The 14,879-nt window shown below is 37.0% G+C and overlaps 1 protein-coding gene across 1 annotated transcript; it reads left to right on the top strand.

The window, feature by feature from the left end:
• Positions 1-370: 370 nt before the first annotated feature.
• aftphb (aftiphilin b) lies at positions 371-14,599 on the top strand. The gene is made up of 9 exons (XM_084097700.1): positions 371-589; positions 6,078-7,497; positions 7,616-7,776; positions 8,126-8,246; positions 8,461-8,517; positions 8,866-8,964; positions 9,946-9,976; positions 13,076-13,196; positions 13,322-14,599. The coding sequence occupies exons 2-9, from the start codon at positions 6,118-6,120 to the stop codon at positions 13,452-13,454; spliced, it is 2,103 nt and encodes a 700-aa protein (XP_083953826.1). The 5' UTR covers positions 371-589; positions 6,078-6,117; the 3' UTR covers positions 13,455-14,599.
• The last annotated feature ends 280 nt before the right edge of the window (positions 14,600-14,879 follow it).

Raw genomic sequence — 14,879 nt, 5'->3', positions numbered from 1 at the left:
CTTACACTGACGTGGGTAACAGGGTTTACAATTTAATTTTTTACTGAACAGCATTTTTTGACAGAAAAAAATACAATTTTAACGGGGGTTACAAACATGCATTTTAAACTACCTATGGTAAGTTAATTTCTAATAAAATATATATAAATAAAACATCTTATATGTCTTACAAAAACATGGAATTTACTTCTAAAGTTTTTTTTTTTAAATAATGGGACACAAAAACGCACCGTAACCGTGGAAATGTTTTGAGTCCAGGCAGCTATGATTTACGGCTATGTTTCTGTATTCTATTATAAGAATGTTTTTTACTCCATCTATCTGTATTCGTTGTTGTTTCGTGTCGTGTCTCTGCTCCGTACCGACAGGGGGAAGTAGATCACTGTTTGTGATCTGGCAGAATGATAATAAAGGTCCCCGGGTCTCCGGTTGCGTATTGTTGGACACGGAACTCCGGATGAGCGCAGAAACTGGCAGTGAGAACCGGTTTAACTTTACCTAGACAAGACAAGACAAGACGAGACGAAACTTGTCCTCTCGCTGAACAGGTTGAATGTCCGGCATGATCATCCATAGCGTATAGGTGAAGGTAAGAAGAATTTGCTGCATTCATTGTTGTCAAACCACTTAGATATCACGACAGTAGCGTCTAATGACCAATTTTGTGACCTCGTCTATGGCAGTACACATTTTTCCATTAGTGTTACAGCTTTGTCCTGAGATATGTTGTTCTAAGGTGTTGAGTGGATTAGGAACCACACCGGCTAATGACAGCCGTCTCGTGTCATAATACCAAAACAGACGTTGACAGCTCGTGCAAAATACTTCCTCTTGTCGAGGTGCAAATTAAAGGTATATTTGATCTATTTTCTCACCTTCATGTTGTGTCAAACCTGTATGACATTTTTTTCTCATCATGGAACACAAAAGATGTTAGGCAGAATGTTAGTCGCAGTCCTTCACTGCCATTGTATGAAGAAAAGATGCAATGAAAGCAAGTAGTGACTGTGGCTGTCATCTTTACTTTTACATCAAAATTGCTTATTCATTTTTGTTTAATTATTTTTGTAATCCGATTAACAGCTCATTTTGTATTCCACTTAAGAAAAAGAAAACAGTCTTTATTATAGGCTATAGGCTAACCTATGCAATTTTGAAAGCCATACACAATATCTGCCTGTTTATCTCTGTTTCTATTTATGAAGCATGAGGGCCACCTGATTTGCATTATCGTGGTATCTAGATGTTTGTATTATGTCCATTGTCTGCTCTGTTGCATTAGACAGGAGGCTTTTCATTGGCATTATATTTATAAACAGCCATTTATCCATGGCCTAATTTGCCTTCACATCCATATTTCGTTTTTTCTTTATATAAAGTGTCTTTAACTACTATGTACTTGCGTCAAAAAAAAAGTTGAATACATGGCATTTATTGCGTTCATGTTGTGAACACCTACCCCTAAACCTAACCTTAATCCATGTAGTTACCTTATATTACCCAGTACTTTCTTAGGTAAGTACACTGTAAGTACAGGCAAGTGTAAGTGCACAAAATAAATTGCAACCCAAAACACATTTGCTGCTGTCAAGGTGGGATACGGGTAAGGTTAGGGACAGGTTTGGTGGTATAGGTTTATTGGGTAACAGTTGGGTCAACAGTGTAATTATAGATGTAATTTCAGAAACGTATTTGAGACGTATGGCACAATACTACATTATATGGTTAAAAGTATGTGGATAACCTTAATACATGGCTTTGGCTATTCTAATGATTTCCGTGAAGACGGATCTTAACACTACACAGCAGTCTCCAATGTGAAAATAGAAGCTGTTCTGTCAAGTTGTTAAAATCGGCACTATTTTTCACAGCTAGTAGATCTACACAAAACTATAATCAGCTGACAGTTGATAACTCAAAAGAACTTCAAAATAACACTTGTAGAACATTAGCCTCTCAGAGACCAAGCATTGATATTAATGATGTATCAATATTAATGCAATGCCTTCGATTACGTTTGAGTGATCCCTAAAACACAAACATGATTAGCGTTTCAAACTATTAATGAGGTGAGAGCTCAGCTGGCAACTCCTTTTTTTTTCCTGCTTTACATCATTCCAATGACAAAGTTATGTGAGCCAAAACCTTTAAAGTCAGCATCCCATGGATGAGGCATGATGATCTAATGGACACTGTTAGTAATCTGATTCTGACTGGAGGAAAAAACTAAATTAGGTCACACAGTAGCCTACATACGGTCACATTTAGTGTATAGCAAATACAATAAAGAGATGTGTGATGCAGAACAATAAAAAGAACCTTTAATGAACACTTAGAGAAACATATAACATATAACAAAAGATAATGAAACTAAACAAGACCTACATGTGACACATATACACTACCGTTCAAACATTAGGGGTCGGTTTAATTGTGTTTTATGCTCTCCAAGACCAAGACTGCATTTTGTTTGATCAAAATGCAGTAAAACGGAATTTGTGAAATAGTTCTACAATTTAAAATGCTAGTTTTCTATTTTAATATATTTCAAAATGTAGTAATTTAATACTGAGTATAATTTAAATAATTTTTAGCAGCCATTACTCTATTCTTCAGTGTTACATGATCTATCAGGAATCATCCTTCAGATATAATAATATTTTTATTAATATTTATTCATTATAATAATTATTATTAATATTGTTGTGGAAACCATGATATATATTGTTTAGGTCTCTTTGATAAATAGAAGTAATTATTTATATTTTAGAACATTATAAATGTCTTTAACCGTCACTTTTGATTAGTTTAATTCATCCTTGCTGAATGAAAGTATTAATTTATCCCCCTTCCCCCAAAAAATCTTACTGAACACAAACCTTTGAACTGTAGCATATACTGTGGCTTTTGTGTGTGTTTAAAGGGTTTAAAGTTTAAAGTGCACTCTTACCCACACGTATACTGAACAGAAGCTGTCACTAGCTGTCAGAAATCACTGTCTGGAAATTTCCCTATAGAAGTCAGTTACAGAAGCACAAAAGTACACTGATGTGAGTTTGGGCCAATATAATTTGAAATATTTTGAATACTAGCCCACATACTGGAGTATTTTGTTTGCCTCAGGCAAGCAGACACGCTCACATACACACGCACACTGTGCACTGTGTAAACGCTGATATGTCCTCTTTGAAGGGAGTGTAAACTGATGAGGGAACCCAATCCACTTCCTTTGTGCTCTGAGATAAACAGCACAGACTCCGAGCTGGAGTCCAAACACTGAGGGACAAAAACTCCATGCATCTACTGCCTAAAAATCAGATTTAGCCCAATCCACCATTTTATTATTATTATTTTTTTAATGGAAAATAACTAGGATAGTCATGTCCAGCACATTCCACAAAACCAGTTTGGGGGTATTTTCTACCCCCATGATCAAACTGGAAAGACTGCTGAGGTGGTCATACAGAGATTAACCAGTCTATGCTTGTTTGGAACAGAAACATTAAATGTTTATGCTAAAAATAAGGATTTTTAAAAAGATTATTCAGAGTATAAGAGTTTCAATCTATTACAGGGTCCCAATGCCTTTTTTTTTTCTTTCAAGGATTTTTAAAGCAACACTAAGTAGGATTTTTTACCTTCAAATAATGTTTACAAAATCATTTCAGTGGTTAATCAAGTCGTGACAGGGTGAAAGGCACTTATGCCACTGCTTTGCGGTCCTTTATCTGGTAAATCCACGCTATGTAAGATTGCCAGATGGGGTCGCGTTTCTGTAGTTCTAATGAGACATAAGAAAACTACAAATTTTACTTGCTTTACGGCAAGCGTTACATTGTTGATTCCAAAGCCGGTGCTGGATAAACAGTGAGCGTGCGCGTAGGATGCGGTAGGCTAAATTATTTACGACAGCGGTAATGGACAATTCCGCTTCCAACCTGTAGGGCGACCGCAGAGGAAACGTTTTTTAGGCAGTATACTCACAAAGAATAATTTATTTCATAAATAGGAAAAAAATTCATTCACTATAGTAATTTCAATCACTTTTTCCCGTAATGTTTAAGAATTTATTTAAAACCCATTCCCATCACAATTTTGAAATAATTTTTTCAATGCTAAGTAAGTACATCAGTAAAGGCTGGAATAGATCACATGACATTAGGCATCATACACTTGCCAACTTTGTAAATGGTTGCTGGGCATCATACACTACTACATTACGACTGAGGATCACACATTACCATTCACAACAAGTTGTTCTGAACACAACAAACTCAAGGAGAAACATTGCTTCGCATGACAGACGCTACAATATGTGTTCTAAAATCAGGTCAAAAGTCCAAAAAAGGCTGAAATCCTTGACTGGATGGAATCATAAACTATGTTTCCACCCACTTATTTAAGTGCGCATATTGGGATATTGCATAAAAAACTGCTGGATGGAAACACCAAGATGCGCATAAATTCAAAAAGTGCACATAAAAACATGTGCTATAAGTCGGATAAAACATTTTATCCAATAAGAAAATATGCGCATAAACTACAATGGAAGCACATTTACTGTATAAATTCCTTTATGCACATTTAAAAAAAAAAATCATGTCATGGCATAACTGGACTAACCAGCAGCATCTGAAATGCTGTTTTCTGAAATGCCTGAGTAAAGTCTGGTGTCAAAGTGGTTCTGTATAATTACCTTCCAGAACTGTCTTACACGATTGCGTTCCCAAACAGCAGTCATCTTCCTCGGAAATGCGTTTATTGTTTTCGTCTGCACGCTCTGAGACGCAAGTCATTTATTATATACGAAAAAGTTTATGAACAGTGGCTTCTCCTACTTTTGTGTGTTCATACCTGTCTTGTTTGGTTCGATTGAATCAAACTCAAGTTCGTTTCCCCCCTTGGTGCGGATCTTTTAGGCAGGTGTGAATACAGCAATCGCACATTTGGGTGCAGACCAAACAACCGTACCGAGACCCAGTTGAAGAGGTGGTCTCGGACCAGTTTCAAAGGAACTCTGGTATGGTTCGAATTTCTGTCCAATGAATGATGACCTTAGCACACGTGTGGTTTTGTTTACAAATGTTGGTTTGTAAGGGGGAGACCAAACAAAAACAAAAAATCAACATTGTATTTGGTCCGGACCAAAGCAAGTGAACTAGCGGACTTTCCTGGTGTGAATTATATTTAGTGCCAATTAATCAGGAAGTGATGATTTTGTTCTCTTCGACTCATAGATGGAAACGCTGCCTTATTCGCAAATGTTTTATGCGATATTCCCATTTTGTGCATAAGTTACAGTCGCATCTTTGGATGGAAACATAGCTAGAATGGTATTGTATGTTGTCAGAAACTAGAATCAAGAAACATAAACCTACTAAAACTAGTGAAAAGTGAATTTGCATGTTTCCACTATTATTGATTTTCCTTATTGCACCACTGTTATACTCTACACCAGGGTAATGAATCTGTAGACAAATAGTTAAATATTAGTAGCTGTTTTTACTTTAACCACCATGTGAGACCTGTCCGATCTTTTGATCCTAGTCAATAATTGCAGGTCATTTTGGTGCTTGTGCACAAGCTAAGAAGTGTTTACTCTTTGCAGCTTTCTTTAAACTGTGCCCTAGATGTAGAACTATTATAAGTATTAAATATGTAGTAAATTCAGAGGAGGAATATTTTGCTAAACAAAGAGAGCTGATACAGTTCAAATAATTTGAAATTTAAATGTTTTTGTTTAAATTCAAATATAAAAAATATAGAATAAATATACATTTCAAAATCCACAATATCAGAAACTTACTGCTGGTGCTAGTGAATTTGGCTGTTGTATTATTTGCTTTTAGCATTTCATGGTGCAGACGTGTATAAAACGTCTAATAATAATATCTAATAAGATACGTGTCTATGCTAATCAAAAGAGGTGATTGTTTCGGCTAAAGTGTTATCAGTCGGTGTTATTATATAATTTTTTTGCTGAATGAAAGGGAATTTTGTTCTTGACCAATAATGATAATAATTTTTTTTCAAGTTTTCTATAATTGTCTTTGTCTTATCTCTCTTTTTTTCTCAAGGGGTGTGTGTGCATGTGGCCGCAGGTGGCGCAAGGGGACCATGGAGCCTGATGTCATCCGTCTGTACTCTTCCTCTCCCCCTCCACTGGACGAGGCTGGAGAGGAAGAAGAGGAGGATGGGTTTGGTGAGTTTGGTGAGTTCGGGGGTTTTGATGGCGGAGGAGTGTCTTCCAGTTTCAGCTTCTCAGACATCGACACGCCCACAACATTCAACCAATCAAACGCGCTGGAGGAATCTCCACCTGACCTGTACATCAAATCTATACATAATGTCGCTGTATCAGAAAAGAGTGGGTGGGCTAACGAGAGAAAAATGGTAGGAGAATCAATTAGCAGTGTCGAGAAAACAGAAAAGGAATTATCTGAGATGGTCACAAATTTGGCATCCTTCGATCAGAGGACGCTCTCTGCTGAACATGGTCAGAATTCTCCCTCGATACTTCCTGATGTCCGAATCAGCAGCTCAAGCGATGGACACATCCTTAGTAATGGATACACTGAGTCTTGTGCAAATTCAGAGCTGGACAGAGCTCTTTCCACCTGCTTACAAAGCACAGACACTGAAGTACACTCTGGACTGGACGTCAATGGAGCTGATGTGTTAGACGGAAACCAGTCGATCAAAAAAACGGACAACGTGACTGATTCAAACAATCACTCATCCCATAAAGAAGCATCTGAACCTGGAGAGACGGAAGTGAGACTGGAGCTATGTGGGGACTCCCAGTTGTTTAGTTGTAGAGATGCACAAGAACCTGAAGGCGAGCATAAACAAATGGAGAACTTTGTTGTTTGTTGTCAACAGGACGGGTCTGTGGACTGTGATGACATAGCCGAAGCAGAGACGGCCCCCTCCATGGATGTATATCTAATCTCTGACACACAGATAAGTGGAGATACAAGGGAAATTCATGGATCGTTTGCAAACGCAGAGGGGGAAGAAGAGGACAACATTGAGTTACCTACAGACCCCACGGCCAGCAAGGATTTTGGCGATTTCAGAGATGCATCTCAGGGTTTCTCGGACTTCAGCCAGACTGAATCTATAACACATGAAGGATTTCCTGAATTTGTCACAGCATTGTCCAGGTGCTCCACGGATGATGAGTTTGGTGACACAGACACCCTGAAGGACTTCAAGGAGGACGATGAGCTGGCTGAGGAAGCAGTGTGCGATGAAGGAGCTTTTTGTTCTGAGTTGCCTCCCAGTGACAGTTTTGCCGACTTTAGTGCAGCTCCATTTGGAGGAGTAGAGGAGTTGCAAGACAACTGGACTGCATTTGGACCTAATGAAGGCACAAAAGAGGATCAGGATTCATGGGCCACATTTGGGGAGGAACAGACTACTTACCTGGGTAAAGGAGAACAAGATGTTGAGACTTCAACAGCGCCCTCTAGTGGTGACCTCCAGGGTAGCACTGTGAGTCATTTACATGTTAATCACTATTCATGCAATCCATTTTTGTTCAAATGAATTGCAGTTCGATTAATGGATTTTAAACCATAAAATTGCATGCAAATCTCATTTCATCTCACAGGCTGAGTTCTGCTGCAAATTACAGCATGTCTTCAGAACCGCCTTCCCTTTAGACGTCCATCCTGAGGTCAGCGGGGTCACTGAGGTCCTGCCCCTCCACAAATTCCTGCAGGCTCAGGATCCTCAGGAGCAAAGGGATCCGAGCAGCTCTTTGGCACAGGAGTAAGAGTCTCTTCTTGACTACAAGCTTCTAAGATTTTTTTTGCACTTATTTCCAGAATATAGTCGCATATTTGGACTTGCTATTATGAAAACCTATCCTCACTGTAGAAAACAAGTCTTTATATCTCACAATTGTGACTTTATTTGTTGTAATTGTGACTTAATATATTTAACAATGTGACTTTATTTCTTATTTTAAACTTGATCTGTATTTTTTACCCTGAGGCGGCTTCTGTTAATAGGAGCTCCATGTCTAGTGTTTAAATATATCCTGTGTGTTTGGTTCGACTAGTTCCTGAAAAATAACTCTGGGGGGTATAAAGGTCTTGGTTCATTTTTATTTCTGCAGGAATTCATTGGCCTTGTGGTGCCACCTTCAGGAGATCCACAGCAGTCATGGCCTTAAGTTCAAGTGGGCAGGTTCCCATAGTAACAGAATTCTTCTGGATTGCTTAGGAATCAGGAATATTGTGAGTTCTTGAAAGCACATACCTCATAGACATCCAGTATTGTTGATTATAGCTGGTTTCTCTCTCATGTGAAGTATATTTCTAGTCGGTAAACACAGATAAACAGACAGTCACAGGGTTTAGTTGTGACTAATTAGTACTAACTTGTTTGTTTACTATTCCTTTCTTTTTAATGATTTGACATGATTGATTTTTTTTCTTATTCCTCTAATAGTTGTTCACTGGAGACAAGCAGCAGCCAGTGATCGTGCCTATGTTTGCTGCTGGACTGGTGAGTGAAGTCCTAAACCCCAAAAACATAATATTGTGAAATATTATTACAGTTTACAATAACTGTTCTCTATGTTAACATATTTTAAAATGTAATTTATTCCTGTGATGGCAAAGCTGAATTTTCAGCGTCATTCAGTCACATGATCCTTCAGAAATCATTCTAAATATGCTGATTTGCTGATCATGAAGCATTTCTCATTAATAGTTGTGCTGCTTAATGTTTTAATGAAAAACTGTTTGTTTTATTAATAGAAAGTTTAAATGAAATTAACTAAATGATACATTAGTGTGTATCATTCTTTTTTGTGATTTTTGTTTTCACCAAACATCTGTCCCTTCTTCTCAGGGAATGCTGGAACCCACCAAAGAGTCTCAAAAATCTCCAGCCTCCCCTGCACTTTCCCCTTCTGCTTCTGTGGAGAGTGGAAATATTCTATGCACTCAGGTGAGAAGCGCAGACATGCACATAGATATTAGTTATCTAGATATAAAGATACAGATATATTAATGATCTAATCTTCTTTCTGAAATTCTTGGACATTCTGTCACTATTAAAAGTTGATTGTAAGTACTTTGTATTAAGGGTTGAACGACTTTGGTTTTTTAAGTCAACATTTATGTGATTAAATTCGAGTCGACATCGACTAGTCGCTGATGACGTCATTAATGATCAAATAAGCCTTAACCTCGAGTCTCGAACACGGGTTGCCTTGTGCTCAGCTATGGCATATGACACAGCGCTCCTACATAGCAGCTTATTTTTATCATTTCTTTTGTCTTTGGGTCGTTATATTTCTAACAGATTTTTGCTCGTTCTAAATCAGATACAGATAAAGTAGCACAGTAAAGATTACATTTATATAAATGCATTAGTGAGAGAGCGATTGCTTGTGAATTAATTCTACCTGGCAGCATCTCTCTACTAATAGTGAAGCTGTGGGTTTTAGTTACTAAGAAACATATGCTAGAACTTTTCAGTTTCTAAGCTATTTTATTGATAAATCACAGAACAGTGCTGACAATACATTTCTGCGCTACTGAATGTTTCTGTGTGCACGTGATCTGCATGAGATATGCGAGCAATAGGCTACTGACAGTGTGTGCGTTTTATAATGCAGCAGCACATTAGTTTAGAATGGCGATTAACTTACGTGTACAATAAGCTGTTTAAAATGTGTATTCACCTGATCAATTTTGAGCATCCAGATGGTATAATCAAATATATCTTGTGGAGAGTGCTCTCGGAGTATGCATTTATTTGTCATTTTTACTGTTGGAAACGGAGCGTTGCTGTTGCGCCCTCTCTAGGCCATGATCAGCGACTAGTCGATATCAAGCTCAGAGCGTCTTGGCAGAGTATTAAAGTCGACTACCCTGTGCAACCGCTACTTTGTATGCTTGCTAAACTACATTTGTTGTGCTGCAGGTGGCGTCCTCTTTGACCATTAGTATTGACGGTACGTCTTTTCGCCGTGCCTCCTTCTCTAGAGTTCAAGAAAAAGCTACTCGCCACTCACGGCAGAAATCCTACTCCTGATGCTACCTCGCTTATCATCCCTGTCTCAGCACTTCCTTTCTCTCTCACCACACTCCTCTCTCCATTTTTCAAACTTCCTGTTTCCTTCACAATTCACACACCACTTAGAAAAGTTTCTCTCCTGTATGTTTGTTTTATCAGTGTTGATTGAACACTAAACTAGCATTAGCAGAACAATTTGAGAAGTAACCGTCCAAATTCTATTTATGATCCAAAGAACAGGAAACTCTTTTCTTTTTCTACCAGTTGTTTGTCTTTCTTCTTCTGCTCAAAAGCGAAACGCTATTCAGTCAGCAAAGATACAAATCAGTTCATCTTAGATTCCCTTTTATATATTAGTTTGTGTTTACATCTTGCCTATCTCCTCTCTTGTTCTGCATCTGAAAGTCCATGTCACTATGTTGTCCACACTCATATACACACATAGGCTGAAGTGTACTACCTCAGATTATAAGTATGCAGCTTCATATGCAGTTGTTTATTACCTTGCCATTATATGCAAGACTTGAGATAAAGAGAACTTTACCCAATATTAAATACGTTCTCAGTTGTGTTGTCAAAAGTACAACCAATTTAGTCCCTATGCACCAGCTACTGTCTCAGGTTTGACTAAAAAAGAGATCTTTTTTGGAATAGCTGACCTTACTGCTGGTGCTTACTTGAAGCCATTGTATAGCACGCCTTGGCTAAAATTAAAGAGGAAACACCACCACATTTTCAAAGATTTGCATACAGATGCTACAACTTACTGAGAGGCTGTTTTAAAATTGTGAAGGTTTAAAGGAGCCGTATGTAAGATTGTGGCCAAAACTGGTACTGCAATCACTTTCAAATTACTGTAGAGCGGTGTATCCCCTCCCCCTCCCCCTGACTCGAGGTTGCCAGATAGGCTGCAGGATCCAGCAGGAACGTTTGTAGCTGCAGCTGTGGTAACTAGAGCTGAGCTGGCAACCCGGATGCTGAAACACTACTGACTTCGTGATTGGCAGATAGGTGGAGGGTGGCGCTTCAGGCCAAAACACAACATGACAACATCAACATCAGTTGAGGGCTGCAACTTCACTTTTTAAATGACAATATCCTGGCCGGACTACTGTTGTCAGTGATATAAGTATTTGAAATTAACATGATTTCTTAATGTCTAGTGACATATCAGGGCCATTTTATGATTAATTGAAATACAGTTCTTACATACAGCTCCTTTAAATAGGTGGTGATTTCTGTTATACAGTCTATGTTAATGTATAATTCAGTTTTTCCTTCTTTACTTACTGTCTAAAAACCCACTGTGGCTAGCAGTGAAACATTCATTAATGCACTTTTTTGACCAACTTAACCTGCAAACTGTGATATACCGCTGCTTCTCAATCTTAAGGGAATGCTCTGGATTCATGCAACAGAATTTGCGGCATAATGTTGACAGTTACAGTTGATTACCACAGAAAATAATTTCAACTCATCCCTTATTTAATTTTTGTTGAAAAAAGCTAAATGTTTTTACATTTTGTGGCTATATTTTGTTCTTTTTAAAACTGTATTTTAAGGCTTCCTTCAATTGCAATTGCCTTGATATTTTAGCTTTTTTATATTGAGGGATAAGTCAATTATTTTCAGTGATAATCAGCATTATGTCACAAATGTCAAACTTAAATTGTATGAAGAAAATTTCTTTAACCAAAATTGTCGACCTTGAGCTCTTTATCTGGATAGTCATTTTTTCCAGTTATGTTGAACCAAATGGTTATTAAATCTGTCAATAAATATATTATACGACAGTTCATCTCTTGCTTTCATCTCCGTTCTAATCTTTTCCTGCTTTGTCACTCCTAATAAAGTTTTCTGGTGCTGAACTGCCTTTTCCTTTTCTTGCTCTTATACATGTACACTGTACCATTCAAAAGATTGGGTCTGTAAGATTTGCTGTCAAATTCAGAATTTATTTCAAATATCAAAGTCAGTAAAAACTGTAATATTAAGCAAATTAATAACACTTAAAATAACAATTTCTATATTAAAATGTCATTTATTCCTGTGATGACAAAGCTGAATTTAGCATTACTCCAGTCTTTATTGTCACATGATCCTTCAGAAATCTTTCTAATATTCTTATTTGCTGCTTAAGTAACATTTCTTATTATTATCAATATTGAAGACAGTTGTTCATGCTCAATATTTTTGTGGAAACCATACTTTTTTAAAAATTCTTTCATGAATAGAAAGTTTAAAAGAACAGCATTTATTTGAAATAAAAAGCTTCACTGTCACTGTTGATCAATTTAATACATCCTTGCTGAATAAAAGTATTCATTTCTTTCCATAAAGACCCCAATCTTTTGAACAGTAATATACTGTATATACTTATGTTGATATATTGTGAATATCCTGAGCTACTAACAACACACTAACCCTCCATGTCTTGTTGTCATTGCTGTGGCTCTCATGTAAAGCACAAGATGGTGGAATCTCAGTGCTAAATTTGGACTATTTTGGGGCTGTGGATGAATGTAGCTCAGATAGTGAAAATGACACTCCACTACCAGGTCAGAACAGAAAGGGTTCATCTCCGTTAAGTGACTGGCTTGCTGTGAAACCTTCTTTTCTTCCTTTTTCCTTGTGTCTGTAATTTCAAAATCAACTTTTTAGGGAAGCTTGTCGTCTTTAGCATTTGTTCGTACTCTAGTGTTCTGTCCCTGATTTCCTCTCTCTGGACTTGCTTACAGTCTCTGCCAGTGTGAGTATCTCTGTTTTTCTGCCTTTAATCTAATGCACTTTTGATAGTGTTTTGCTTCTATGTGTATGGGAAAGTCTTACTAAGAAAGTGATAGTCTCTCGCATGAACTTTATATTTAATAATAAAAAAAAATTCTACTGTTTCTGAGATCCTGTTTATGTAGCTTCATTGTCGTTACTGATGGTATAATGAACTGTAAGTTTTAAGCATTTTAAACAAAATGATAACTGTGAATGTGTATGTGCATATGTGTCCTTTTTGTTTTTTTAAATATTCCTGTTTATTTAGGTGTTGATCCAGAGATATATGAACTGACTACAGCTAAAATTGAGAACACCACTGGTCGCAGCATTGCAGATGCATTTACAAAACTCATGGAGTCTATGGAGAAAACCACAACAACAGCCAGGTGAGACATATGCATACTCTTAGCATGCCGTAACATGTTGAGCGCAACTACATGGTTACTTTACAGCTAGAGGGCTAGAAAGGTCAATCTCTGAGAAAATGCTCTTTTTTGTGTGTGTTTGACAGGAGGCCAGAAAAAGATGAAAAGATAAGCAAGGAAGCAGCAAAGGTCATCTCTCTTCTCCCTGACCTGTCCTTCATGCAGGCCAGGGTTCTAATGTTCCCCTCCATTCTAACTCCAGCAGCCAATCATATATAACCAAACACGGTATCAGCCAATCACCTTTCAAAGATTTCAAAGTCATTATGGCATCATCATTTATTCAGTTCACAGACAGCTACAAAAAAACAGATCAAATCATTGTTTCTTCAAAAAAAATCACATTTAATATAAAAATGTAACCTTTTAAAAGCTCCCTATTTCTTCACTCCTGCAGTTATTACAGGGTTGTTGTTTTTTTAAGTGGATTGAATCGCCCTGTTGTGTGTGAAAATGTTCCTGCTGATTTTTTACCCAGCAGAAAATAGACTCACCTGTCTTTTATACACAGTATTTAGAACAGCAGATTCACCTTTAATGTCTTATATATGTGTTTATGATTTTTTTGAGCGCTGTTTGTGAAAATGTGAGTACTTTTCACTCGGTGAAATGCAGAATTGCACATTTTACTACTTGAAATCAGAGCCTGTAAATCAGGAATGGGCAACTTTGGTCCTGGAGAGTTTAACTCCAACCCTTATCAAACACACCTGAACAAGCGAATCGTTTTTTGTTTTTTTATCAGGGTTGGAGGTAAACTAAGCAGGAAAGTGGCCCTCTAGGACCGAAATTGCCCATCCCTGATTTAAGTGAATACTGACCCCTGGTTGCTAATATGTATACATACACACACATACATTAATATGTGCTTTTCTTTTTATTTCTCTGTATTGTTTTAAATGTCATTCAGTTCATTACTTCATTTAACTGATTTTGATCCATTTTTACGCTCTTGTACACTGCATTCTGTATAGTACCTTTATCTTCTAACCATCCTTTCTTTTTTACTGCCTTTAGTTTTATTTATTTTATTTTCCCACAACTGACAAGCACACAAGAGAGGATTATATTATCATTTAATTTTTAGAACTTCAATAACGGAACTGCGTATATGTGTGCTTGCTTTTTTATTTGTGATTTGGTTGTTTGTCTTATTAATGTCTTTTCACTGAATTATTTTAAAGGTGGATCTTTTGCACAATCTGATATAATATGAATATGACAGCAGTGCTATGACGTCTTAAAGAAAAGATGGAAATAGTTTGTACTGTTCCTGTGGAAAAGTGTATAAAGGAATTTGTGTCTTTGTCTTCTGTTGTAAATTTGTATAATGAAGTTTAACAATAAAAAAGGCAGATAAACTAGTTATTCCCTTTTCAATGGTTTGAGCGTATAAGATTTGCCCAGATACTGTTTGTGTTTTTTGCTAGCCAATCTGAAATGTCTAGCTTCTCTTGTGATTTGTGTATCAGGAGGGAGTTGCTGTTTCCAAATGAGTATGTACTTTCTGTACTTTTCTCCTGTTTGTATAATACAATAATGCTACTATATCAGTTTATTTCTCAATTTTTTTTTAAAATGTTAAATATCTTTTAAATGTTAAATATCTTGTTCCCATAGTCTACTTCTCTGCTTTTTCTATGC

Source organism: Abramis brama (genome assembly GCF_963993115.1).
Source record: "Abramis brama genome assembly, chromosome: 21".
NCBI lineage: Eukaryota > Metazoa > Chordata > Actinopteri > Cypriniformes > Leuciscidae > Abramis > Abramis brama.
The sequence above is the reverse complement of the archived record's forward strand: the minus strand, read 5'-3'. Positions and strand labels throughout refer to the sequence as shown.

What these genes read in the sequence shown, in the direction of transcription:
- aftphb (XM_084097700.1), top strand. Translation starts at nt 6,118, where the DNA reads ATGGAGCCTGATGTCATCCGTCTGTACTCTTCCTCTCCCCCTCCACTG. An exon ending in TTTGACCATTAGTATTGACG is followed by an intron (nt 9,977 to 13,075) that starts GTACGTCTTTTC and finishes CTGTTTATTTAG; the next exon opens with GTGTTGATCCAGAGATATAT. An exon ending in AAAACCACAACAACAGCCAG is followed by an intron (nt 13,197 to 13,321) that starts GTGAGACATATG and finishes TGTGTTTGACAG; the next exon opens with GAGGCCAGAAAAAGATGAAA.